Source organism: Diaporthe citri (assembly GCF_014595645.1).
Source record: "Diaporthe citri strain NFHF-8-4 chromosome Unknown scaffold_9, whole genome shotgun sequence".
NCBI lineage: Eukaryota > Fungi > Ascomycota > Sordariomycetes > Diaporthales > Diaporthaceae > Diaporthe > Diaporthe citri.
This window is the reverse complement of record NW_025064854.1, coordinates 2,467,657-2,479,732: the sequence shown is the minus strand read 5'-3', so window position 1 is coordinate 2,479,732 and position 12,076 is coordinate 2,467,657. Positions and strand designations below refer to the sequence as shown.

The window sequence follows — 12,076 nt, the reverse complement described above, 5'->3', positions numbered from 1 at the left end:
GCATCATTCCTGGAACATATGCAAACGACTATTCCAGCTAGATGTCGGGTCAATTCACAGTCAAATGGAATCCATTCACAGTCCCCCAGTCCCAAGAAAATCAATCCCCTCCTATGCACATCGTCACAAATCCCACCACCACAACTTCGCAGCCACTCGGCCCGTCCTCCTGCGAACTTTCCTCGCGAGACCATCCACCTTCCAGCAGCAACTCCATTTCTCGGAAGCATCCAACAGGTCCACAAGTAAGTAGTGTCTCTCCACGATCAATCTTCACTCCCATCACCAAGCACCAGGCATGAGACCTTGAGGATACAAACGACCTTGTCCTTGCAACCTTCTACACTCTCCACCACACCTGCTGCCTTTTTCAGTGCATGTCCTACCTCCTACCATCATCGCCCAGATCCTGTTCTCACATTGTGCCCCGCCATTATCTATTCAAGGTGTGCATTGTGGCCGAGGTGAGTGCGTATGGGCGCTTGCAGCTTGCAGCTTGCGAAGAAGCTAGCCAGTTCAGCCAACCTCACATTTGAATCAAATACTCTCAGACAGCCGCAGTCGATCACCACAAAGCTATATCGTGGTACACCATCGCATTCAAACGTCCGCAAACAGATTCACGTCCCATCACCTACTCTCCGCGTTTGTCCTGTCGCCAAATTCACTTCCATCACCAACTACGCTCCTTCTGCCCAGCAAATCTCCAGCCTACTGTTATTCCAGGCAATCTCTACGTATATCGCGACATAATCACATCGATACACTTCAGTCGACGCTCAGACACCGACTAGTATCTGACAAACTTTCTATTCACAGCTCTGAAATCGTCAATCGATCTATCAAGATGAGTTTGACCACAATTGTAAAGGATCGAATCGCACAAGGCGAGAAAGCTCCCAAGGGGACTTACATCCACCTAGTCGGCAAGAAGGATGATGTCAGGGAGCTTTGGGAGGCCTACCTTTCTATCCAAGACGAGATGTACACTCCGGAAGAGGACCAGGGCGAGATCACCGAGGAGCAGTACGCGCACTACGTCCGGCTCGTCCACGACGCGATCCGGTCGACGGACAAGGCCGACGACGCCTTCCAGAAGGACATCAACGGAAAAGTGCTCAAGAAGCAGACCGCTATGATGGATTTCATCGATTCCGTCGGGATGCTCGAGATCCAGTTGATCGCAGGCAAGCTCGTAACCGCCGTGCACAACGTGCAGTCTGGGAAGATGTCAGTCCCAGGCTGGCCGATGCTGGCCGGGCTGCGGCTCCACATGTTCAAGACTTTCCGCGAGCGTATGGAGAAGGTCATTGAGGTCCTGACTCTGTGGAAGGCTATGTGCAAGGACTTGTTCTACACGGAGATGACTTGGGAGAAGCGCATTGCAATGCAGCCGCAGGAAGAGGCGGACAAGAAGGCCACCAACGCCAGACTCAATCTCCAGCGGAAACACCAGAAGGAGAAGGCGAAGAAAATCATTGAGGAGAACAAGAAGAGAGAGGCAGCTGAACTCGAGAGCGACAGTGGAGACAACGACAACGCGGACAACGACAACCAGAGGGATGCGAGCAACGAGGCCACTCCTGTTCTTCCAATGCCCGGCAACAAGAGGGCCAAGCGTATCAAACCCGACCAATTCATCAACATCACTACTCGTGCTCGCCGCGGCAAGAAGTCCAAGGCTGCTGGCTCGGCTGAGCAAGCCACCGACACTGACCCTGCCAGCCAGCCTGCTGATCCCGCAGCCCAGGCGTCCACCAACACTGATGGATCCCCCCAGCCAGCCAGTCCCACAGCATCAGAGCCCGCGAACGGCGACGATTCGAGCCAGATCGCCGTGTCCCCAGCGCCAGCTTCCAACAACACTGGTGGCTCTACCCAGCCTTCCAGTGGTACAGCCTTCGTGCCCATCAATGCTGGCCGTTCGAGCCAGCGCAGCCTTTCCTCAACTCCAGCACCCAAGAAGACTGGTGGCTCAAACGAGACCAACAACATCTTTGCAGGCCCCGCTTTGGTCGACCACGGTCCCGCGTTGCAGGCCGCTCTGACAGCAGCGCCAAAGGGGCAGGGTGAGCTTTATGATACTTCCAAGTTCCCGGGACCGCTGGGAAAGCCCATGGCTCAACATGGCAACGAGCGACCCCCGGCCTACTCGCCTGGCCAATACTCTCTGCCCCAGCAGCCTCAGAAGGCCCGGCTGTCCGGTCATTACTTTCCGCAGCAGCCCCAGCCGCCTGGTGAGTACGTGAACAACCAGCAGGCCTCGTACGGCTTCCAGCAGAGCACTCCACAGAGCTACGGCCTTCATCAGCCGAGTCAGCAATTTCAGATTCAAGGACCTCAACGCAGCGTCGCGCAGGTTCCTTCTCATAGCCGAATTTCCCAGCACGACCAAATGCCTGGAATCCAGCTCAACGGCCAGGAACCTCGCCTCCAACACAACGGTCAGGCGGTCGGCTTCCAGCATAGCGATCACGCAGCGAGCTTCCAGCCGAACGGTAGAGTGGCTAACTTCCAGCAGAACGGTCGAGTGGCTAGTATCCAACAGCACGGTCGCATGGCTAGCATCCAACGTAACGGTCGGATGGCTCGAATTCGGCTGAATGGTTCCCATAGCTACATAGTGAACAACTACTTCCAACACCCTGTGCCCGGAAGCTCGGTCAGCCAAGCCCTTCCCATTACTCAGGGAGCGGACAACGAGTACACGGGCTATGAGCAGGCCATTGACTACGACCAGACCATGGGTAACTCCCAGGACCAGAACAACGACGAGGCCACTGGATACGCCAAAGTCTTGGGTGACGATCAGTCCGAGGATAAGTGCCAGGACTCGAAACCCGTAAGTTTTCCACCGTTCAATGCGCCGAAGATGGAACTCTAACAATAGCATCAGGCAGTCCCTACTACTCCGACCCCCCCTCAGTCGCACTGGTCAGCGGCGCCTACTGAGGTGGGAAACGATGACACGCCTGCGGTAACCACCACTGTCACCCCATTTGTGGAGTCTCCGCCGTATCTCGAGGATGACACGGCTGTTGAAGAGACTCATCGAACCTATGTGCTGTCGGGAATTGTCCCCCCAAAGGGGGGCGACGTCTACACTGGGGAGATTCCGAGCATGTTTCCGACGGTAGATGATGATCACAACGCCATCCAGGACCAGATGATGGGATACTCCGACAATGCGAAGAAGGAGGAGGAGGACGACGACGATGAGGATGAGTATGAGGATTGCATGGACTTCTAGGCGTTCCATTGTACAGTAGGTGCTCACTCCCGGTCACGATTCCGCAAAGGTCGACTCGCTGCCTCTGGCGATAGTCCTCGTCTGCGATCTCGAGTTGCGGACTGAATTCGGACGCTAATCAGTTGTTGACACAGTCAGAGACTCCAAACAACGGTGAAAATTCAGAGGGGAGGAAACGAAAGACAGCGAGTTTGGTTTCGACAGCGACACTCAACTCTTGTTCAACTCGCCGCTTACTTGACTCCGTTAACTCCACACTTCAGAGGCTTTGACCCTTTCCGGGGATTTCCAAGCGGATGGAAGACAGCAACCTTTTGATCAAAGATCAGAGGACAATCGTGTACAACGCCCGATTCAATGGACGACTTGAGATGGAAAGGGCAGCAGTACAGACACGAAGGGGGAGACAGAAAAACGTAAAAAGGCGAGGTATTGTGATTTGAGGCCGACGGATCCAAAAGCGGGATCCAATTTTGTGCTTGCCCACCACGGTACGGCAGACATGGTTCTGATAGATATTCTTAGACCTCACGACATTGTTAGACCTCACCTCGTAGTGGTGGTCATGGAGGGATTTGTGGCTTATAGAGACCTTGTGGAGGCTTGATTGGAAAGCCAGTGCATAATCACCGCACCAAGGACACCTATATAGCAATACTTGATGACAGACTCTAGTCCCTTTCTTTGGTGATGCTTACGTTGTACAATGTCATTGCCTAGAGGCATTGCTGAGGGGAAATAGTAGCCTATAGCGTTGACACTGCCCTGTTTTTTCTTTGATACATTCCGCATGCGCTGTTGATCTCACACACCATCTTCGCATTCGCCCTCCCCATCTATACACTCTCAGGGTCCTCAGCCGAGAAACACCCTTTCGATATCCACTCTCCCAAAACCCTGCAGCCCACTAGGTTGCGCTTCCGGGCTTGAAGAAGCTCGTCCCGAAATGTGCGTTGCTGCCTGTCCCCTTGTGCTTGTCCTCCGCAGGCTTCGAATTTGCTGTGCTGTCTGGCGTTGTGAAAGTATTGCTGATAGAGGCGTCGTTCTTAGATGGTTGCGCTACCCTCATTTCTCCTCCCGGGGGTCCCTTTGCGTCTGGTACGGTAAATATCAAGTCAGCAAATGTAAATGTACGCATGGCCATAAGTTGGAGTTGACAATGATGGCTGCAGAACTGTGGAAGTGAGCTGTCGCTTATATCTGCGTACCTCCTGGTGCTTGGGTCTTTGCCACGGCTTCCTGGAACTTTTGCTTTGCTGCCTCCATCTTGTGCTGCTGGTGAAAAATTCGGATGTGTTTAATAGGGAAAAATGGTAGGTAAAGGTACGGAAGTTGTTGTTTATGGTGGTGTGATGTATGAAATAGGGTTATACAGGTGTGAAGATGTCGAGGACGGCATCTTAAATGAGATGGTGGCGATGACGTAGAAGAGAGCCAATGCGCGAACGAAGAGTTGCTGAATCATCATGATCTCACCACGCACCGGCAGCGCATTTACTACTGAAATTCCTAGACCAGAAAGTGAGCTCCTAATCATTTCCGGCTAACCTTCTTTGCAAGATGTCTCAGCAAATGTTCTGGCCTTTCGGGCTGAGACCACCTAGGCTGGCCGCACTGACGCCAGGCTGCTTGCAACAAGATAGACAACTGCCCCGCGGTTCGAAACGGAGACCTTCCGCGCACGATGCGTGTGTGGTCTCGACAATCCCACACCTGAAGCAATTCATTGCTCTCCCCGTTCCTCACCAGGACGATTTTCCTTACCTTGGAAGTCATTGATTGCCCGTCATCCCGTAAGCTGACGGCCTGGAGAGATACTTGCATTACTAGCCAGCCTTTGCACTGCGAAATCGTCTGACCGCTCGTCGCCACCGATAACCTCATCAAGGTCGTTAACGCCACGATGGAAAACCCTAAGGGCCACCTTGTGGACTTGAAGAACATTCACCTTCCTATTCTTGGTGTGCTGAAACCGGTGACGTGGGTGCTGGGCGATCTTAAGAAGGAGAAAGCTTTGTCTGAGGAGTTGGGAAGTGCTGTTAATGAGAAACTTCGTCCGGCGCCCCGAGAAGACGTCTATGACCGACTGGATGCGATTCAAATCGCTGTTGCATATTGCGAGTATAACCCGAACTAAATAGCTACTTTCATGTGTCGGTATTGGTGCCACAGCTTTGAAAAGCTTTTCAGTTAGCTACACATGGTTGGAATTCCGACTGAAATTGGTTCTACCTTTTTTCCAAGATCCAAGATTTGAAATCCAGTGAAACTGACTGTGAATTTGCACCCGGGAGTTTAGTTATCAAACAGTGTAAATACTATTTGTTTGACAAGTTTATAAACCATGTACTGGGGATCATCTTAATACTGCCTGCTGCACAATGTAGCCAGCCTATTTGGGGTTCAAGGCATTCATAACTGAAATAGAAAAACAGAAGAAGACTGAACGCTGATGATTGGGCGGTGCAAAGAGTCGTGCATACATTAGGTTGCAGATGTGGCGCTTCGGTGCTCCAATACTTAGTAAGCATCACATGTATTCCCAGGTGGCACATGGCCGCTTATGCTGACGAAAAAAAAAGCGTGGCGTCAATTGCAGGGTGCGACTTACCCCTCAGCTCACACTGTCAACGTCCATCCGCTTCAAGGCACGTCCGGCTGCCAAACAAGATTTCCAATGCACAATTCTGATCACTGAAGGGTCGAACCGTAATACCGACCTCGAGTACAAAGCATCCTGAGGCATGATGGATCCCTTCAGCGCCATCGGTCTCGCCGGCAACATTGTCGGGTTCCTCGACTTTGGCTTCAAGCTGCTCTCCAAGGCCAGAGAAATCCAAGCTTCGGCTAGTGGCACAGCCGCTGCGAATGAAAACCTGGTTTCTCTCACACAACACTTTCAGCGGGTGACTGCGAGCCTGCGAGCCCAGAAAGTCTCCGGTGCGGCGACCGGAGACGAGCTTGCAATCCAGGAACTGGCGGCCGAATGCGACAGTGTAGCCATCGAGCTCATGGAGCTGGTCGATAGTCTGAGAGCTCGAACTTCAAAGTCGAAACGAGAGAGCCTGCGCGCCGCTTTTCGGGAGTGGCGCAAAGGGGATCAGAAAGACGAGTTACAGCTCAGACTGGACCGTTGCCGGTCGCAACTGAACTTGCAACTAACCAGCTTGATGAGGTAAGTAAACACTTAAATTCTGATCACATTCGAATCTCTGGTTATTTTGGCAGACATGTTCCTGCTGACCAAAGGGAAAGATCGGAGGCCCTGGCTAGACTCGATAAGCTCATCACTTTTGGTCAAGCAAGTGAGAGCGAGTTACAGTCTTTGAACAGGAATGTGGAACAGCTACGGCTCGTGAATAACGCGTCTTATATCAGCCCTGATACATTGGAGCAGATTCATTCTCTGCTTTCTCTGACCGATACGGCTATACTACGAGTCCGACAGGCCCGCGTTCTGGAGTGCCTGCGCTTCCAGCTGATGAACGAAAGGTTCGAGGACGTGGAAGAAGCACACGAGAGGACGTTTGATTGGATATTCGACAGTGATGCTGTTGGAGTACATCGTAGATCGTCCAGAAGCAGCCAAGCTTCATCCGCAACGACCGACTCGTCTGACCGCGAAGACCATGATCTAGTCGATAAAGATATTGGCGCCCCACAGGACCCAGGGGGCCGGCACAACAACATCCCTCTAAGCAGTGACGAGGGTGAACGCGGTAGAGCACGGTCTCAAAGCCCGTCTCAAATCATTCATGGTTCTACCCGCTCTCCCGGGTCACACTCGGCCACACTAAGCGTAGAGCATGAACGCGACAGCACGGAAAAGGAGGTTCTGGTGGACAACGCCAGAAAATCTGGTAACTATGAAAGTGACGCGGATTCATCGATCATGAGCTATGCAGAGATCGAACGTCTGCCCTCCGCCGATCAGATGTCAATATTGTCGGAAGGTCAGATATCAGTCATGCACAACGCTCCGCATCCTCGAGGGCCAGTCTCGCCTTCTCGTGTGCAGGACGTCCCCGAGCACTTGTGGCAAGTCATGGAAAAGGCTCGTGATGACTTTATTGTCTGGCTGGAGCGTGACCATGGAATTTTTCACATCTCTGGGAAGCCGGGATCTGGCAAATCTACGCTCATGAAGTACCTTTGCCAGCACAGGAGGACCAAGGATCATCTGAAGGCTTGGGCGGGCGAAAAGACTCTCTCCATTGGGGAGTTCTTTTTCTGGCGACCCGGCTCGGCACTCCAAAAGAGCCTCAAGGGTATCATTCGTGGCTTGTTGCACTGCGTGCTATCAGAGGCACCGGAACTGATCCCAGTTGTGTTCCCTGCGCAATGGGAAGAATCTATGTTCAACGACAAAATCCACATTGAGCATCACGAATGTCAACAAGGATTCACCCTTCTAACGTCAATGAATGCTAACTTGAGAAACTACAAGTTCGCATTCTTTGTTGACGGCCTCGACGAGTTCGACGGTAACCACTCAGACCTGGTCCGGCAACTTTTTGACTGGGTCACAAACAGCCGGAATGTCAAGCTCTGCGTTTCCAGCCGCGAATGGGCTGTCTTCCACGACGGTTTCAAAGATTGCCCGCACTTTAGTCTCCATGACCTGACGCGTTCCGACATGCAAAGGGTAGTCAGGGACCGCTTCCAGCAACTGAATATTGATACCCTTAACAGCGAGACTACCCAGGCGGGGGAGCCACAGACGCAATTGCAGGAAGACGACCTCGTTGAAAAATCAGAGGGTGTCTTTCTATGGCTTTCGCTTGTGCTTCGTCACCTTGAAGAGGGCCTCATCAATGGAGATGATATGCAAGACTTGATGAAGATAACCGATTCTCTTCCCACAGAATTGGAACCGATGTTGCGGAATCTCTTGGACTCGATCCCTCGCTCGAACCTGAAGCTGGCGTTCGCAATGCTCTCTTTTGCTTCATTTGCTGGAAAGATCGAGAATGACTGCCGTTTGATGCAGTTCTCGTTCGTGGAGGATTACATGGCCAACAAAGACTTTGCTATGCTGATGCAGCCCACTCGTGCCAACCTGAAGTCTGCCTCAGAAAATGCGATTCGCTTGAGAAAAGCAAGGCGGAGAGTGTACGGTGTATGCAAGGGATTTCTTGACTTGCGTCAACACTACTGTGGGAGCCGACCGCGGGTTGTGCAAATCTCCGACATGCTCGGAGAGTACGTCCGACTCAACCATCGCTCCATTGTCGAGTTCTTGGACAGCGATTACTTTTCACACAGACGAGATCCCATCCTGCCAGACTTCAACCCTTGGGACGCGTACTTGCAAACTTATCTCGGTCAAATAGGCAACGTCGATCTTCCTGAATTCTATTTTGCCCCGGACCGAAGAAGCGAGAATCGCGGACCAGTATCGCTCGACACGCAGCTCAGGAACATAAAGGGCAAGTGTATACCTCTGTATCTCATCTATGGGGATCCTGTACTGCAGTACAGTCCATCACCATCGTTTCGAGAGGATCTGACTGATTTCATGCTTCTTCAACTCAACCTGGACACCACTGTGGACTCGTTGCGCTTTTGTCACTTCTTGTCCCAAGTTCGGACAACAATTCGTGATTTACAAATGGACACGGCTGCTACGCGTATCCTTACCATTTCTGACGACGATATCCGATGCAATGCCTCAGAACTGGTGGCTCTCCTTGCCGCCGCGATGGGTCTGCATGAGTACATGCTTTATGAGCAGGATCTCACATCAGCCATGATCGAGCGTTGTACAAGACTGTGTCTGTCAAACTTCCATTCTTGGGGGCCAGAAAAGACTCCCGAAGTCGAAGCAGGCATGGGCTGCTTGTTCAAAACGCTCGAGGCGCTTTTCGATCGTGGTGGTTCTCCAGATCTCGAGAGGTTCGCAGCGTATCCTCTATTCCACACTTTCCTCCAGACATTATGTATCCAGAGCATTGCGGTCGACCCGGGGCCACCATGCCTGGCAATAATCGCGTTTATGCTCTACCATGGGGCTAACCCAGGATTCTCCATAACACTCAGCAGGAAGCCACTCAAAGGATCAAATTCAGAAGTTCCCTTGAATCAAACCTCAGCGGGATCAAGGCTCCTCTCCTACAAGGCATCCTTTCGTTCATATAAGTGCACGCCAACGAAAGAGCTAGAAGGAAGCGGCAATGGCACGGCGTTGAATCTGGGATGGCTTCTCGCACCATGGCAGCCCTGGATGACGTTAAGTTGCCCGATATGTGAATGGCCGAGGCCCGTGCATGAAATACAGCGCCAAAGATCGACATCGAGCCCGGTACCCAGTCCTCAAGCCCAGAACAGTCGACATAGACTCATTGTTCAGGTACCAGAGGAAAAGCGAGAGGCCCTTGACAAGGCCGACCACCGCGTGGATTTGCGGACGTTGGTATCTACGTGGTTTCCCAATCAGGCGGAGAATCTGCAAAAGGTCATTGATTGGATCTTGGAGCTCGGTGTTCCTCTCAATAAGGAGCAACGTTTGCAACTCAAGCAGGAATTTGGAGACCTTCTGCGACCATACTTCGATCAGGCCCATCCAGATTTCCACGGCTGGCTCCCTGGAAACTCTCCAAAGACACCTGACGAAGGACTTTTGTTTGGTTTTCAGTTTCAAATACATCACGTCGATGCTGAGCCGCTAGATAGGCATCAGATGCAATAGCCGTTGGCGGATATCTTGAACGCAGAATAAATTCAGGGCCTTTTTTACAGGACGGGGGGTATCCAACGTCGCACTACTTACAAACTTTACAGTCGATGGCTGCTTAGATACAGTAAATAGCCAGGGGCCATTATGGTGTCATTATTGTTTATAGACCCTCATGATCATGTCATCGTCAACAAGTACTCTCCACTGTCTGACGAAGGGACTACTCAACAGCAGGACCGACTACCACTTTGCGAATGGCATTTGAACTCTGCTGGCAGATCCTATAGAATGGCTGGAATGCTATAGTATGGTTATGCAAGATGGGACCGCGGCACCTCGTCAATTTGTCCAGTCCCTACGTACTTCAGTACTTATGTAGTACAATGGTCAAAGGTTTTCCTATATTGCTGACAGTGGAGCGAAAATCCGTGCCCCACCGATCGATGGTAACTCGCCCGGACCTTCGTTCCACGAGATGACTGCAAGTATCGGAGTGGTTCAACTTTGCGCAACGGCAAGCACCTTCCGCCCCCGTGAGCCCAAGCAGAAGCACCAATTAGGAGACCGCGTCACAGGTATAACAGTGTATAGGAATTTTGAAGGTCTGGCTTTGTCTGGGGTGGGAGGTCTTTGTAGACAAGCTAGCGCAAGTTGCAACAGTGCTAGCCAGGCTCCGAGCACAGGCCTCCGGCTAATCAGAGCCACTGTGGTGTGAGTCTTTCGGCGTGCACATCTTGAACGTCCTAGGGCGCCACACTTGAGAGGCACTACAACTTTTAGTGCCAAATGATCCTAGGCCAAACACATACAATTGACCGATATGCCTTGGGCCGGTCCACGGGGACTATTAAGCCAGTCACCAAACGGGTCACCTGACAGTCATCAAAAATCATTGAGATGCATAGGGACATCCAATGGGCGGGTGCATGGGCCGCCGTCATAAGACCATTTGTATTCTTTGAGTTCCTCTACAAGCTGGAACCACAATGATTGTCCTAATGGGACAAGAGACAATATAGGTTGTAGGCAATTGCAGTCAGTTTCGCTATGCAAGGCTTTCGACAGTGACTACTCAGTCCGCTAGTTAAATGTTAGCAATTTGAATAATGAAGATGGGCTAGGGATCACTTATGCCTTCTGCAAACCAGTGTTGTGTCAGAAGTCGCGAATTCACACCAAAGGTCTTAGTGTCAGGCCGTGCCTAGTCTCCGGTGATTGTATGTTAGCCCCCCCCCCCCCAAAAAAAAATAAATTGGTAGAAATTAGCAGGAGATTGAGTTGAGTGCATACGCATTCGTGCTGGCGCTGTTGACAAGCTCTAGTTTAGCTGTCAGCCTGAGTATTGAGTGAGTATTCTCATACAAGGGATAAGGAGCAGCTGGTATCAGCCAATATACCTGTCAAGCTTCATACCATGCCGGTCTCTGCGGTCAGCTTGTACGAATATCTTGAGCGTCTAAAGATACAGAAGCATGTCGCCCGCCCAGTCAGGCGCTCTACCCGCCAGTCCACGGTGGGTATGCTACAAGCACGAGGAAACAGACACGCTCGGCCCATTCCGGAGGGGACTGATAGGAACTGTATGTCAGCCCAACAGCCAGCTGAGGAACGGCCCATTCTGAGAACCAACTTACACTTCCGCCATCCATGTGCATAGTGAGCAATGGGAGGATACGTGTGGGTGCGTGGGCGCGTGGGCGCGTGGATGCAATGCAGCTTACACCGGCGGCTGACTAAGCCCCGACCACACGCCCTCTGGGCTTCTTCTACACCACCCATGGGCCCCTCTAAATGCCCTCATTTTTTGCTAAAAGAGAGATAGCGCCTACTTTACTTGAAGAGACGTATTTGAGGCCGGAGACATAGGGTGCCCATCCTCAGTGGACAAGTATCTTGAGTTATGCCGGACACGATGACTGCGGCAGAGTCTCACGGCTGCCCGAGCGACTCCAGTAGGAACATCCTGGATGGCGATGACGCCCCAGAGTTGTGGGTCTGGCAAGTGGTTGCCGGTGGATGCCATGCCAGCAGCGTTGCATCCGCGCCAGCCAAGTCAGGACGTTACCATTACCAAGGCCCCACAATCTTGTTCGCACATAACTATAAGATCAAATCAGCTGCGCAATACACAGCAGGCTACAGCGCACCCG

General features: G+C 52.0%; 3 protein-coding genes across 3 annotated transcripts; 2 read left to right on the top strand and 1 right to left on the bottom strand.

The window, feature by feature from the left end:
* Nucleotides 1-847: 847 nt before the first annotated feature.
* Nucleotides 848-3,250, top strand: INS49_015772 (uncharacterized protein; the record flags this gene model as incomplete). Its single annotated transcript, XM_043176450.1, has 2 exons — nt 848-2,842; nt 2,897-3,250. 2 exons carry the CDS (start codon nt 848-850, stop codon nt 3,248-3,250), a joined length of 2,349 nt encoding a protein of 782 aa, XP_043019905.1.
* A 907-nt stretch (nt 3,251-4,157) lies between these two features.
* On the bottom strand, nt 4,158-4,516 carry INS49_015771 (uncharacterized protein; the record flags this gene model as incomplete). The annotated part of the gene is made up of 2 exons (XM_043176449.1): nt 4,158-4,345; nt 4,459-4,516. 2 exons carry the CDS (start codon nt 4,514-4,516, stop codon nt 4,158-4,160), a joined length of 246 nt encoding a protein of 81 aa, XP_043019904.1.
* A 1,478-nt stretch (nt 4,517-5,994) lies between these two features.
* Nucleotides 5,995-9,938, top strand: INS49_015770 (uncharacterized protein; the record flags this gene model as incomplete). Its single annotated transcript, XM_043176448.1, has 2 exons — nt 5,995-6,425; nt 6,506-9,938. 2 exons carry the CDS (start codon nt 5,995-5,997, stop codon nt 9,936-9,938), a joined length of 3,864 nt encoding a protein of 1,287 aa, XP_043019903.1.
* Nucleotides 9,939-12,076: the final 2,138 nt, after the last annotated feature.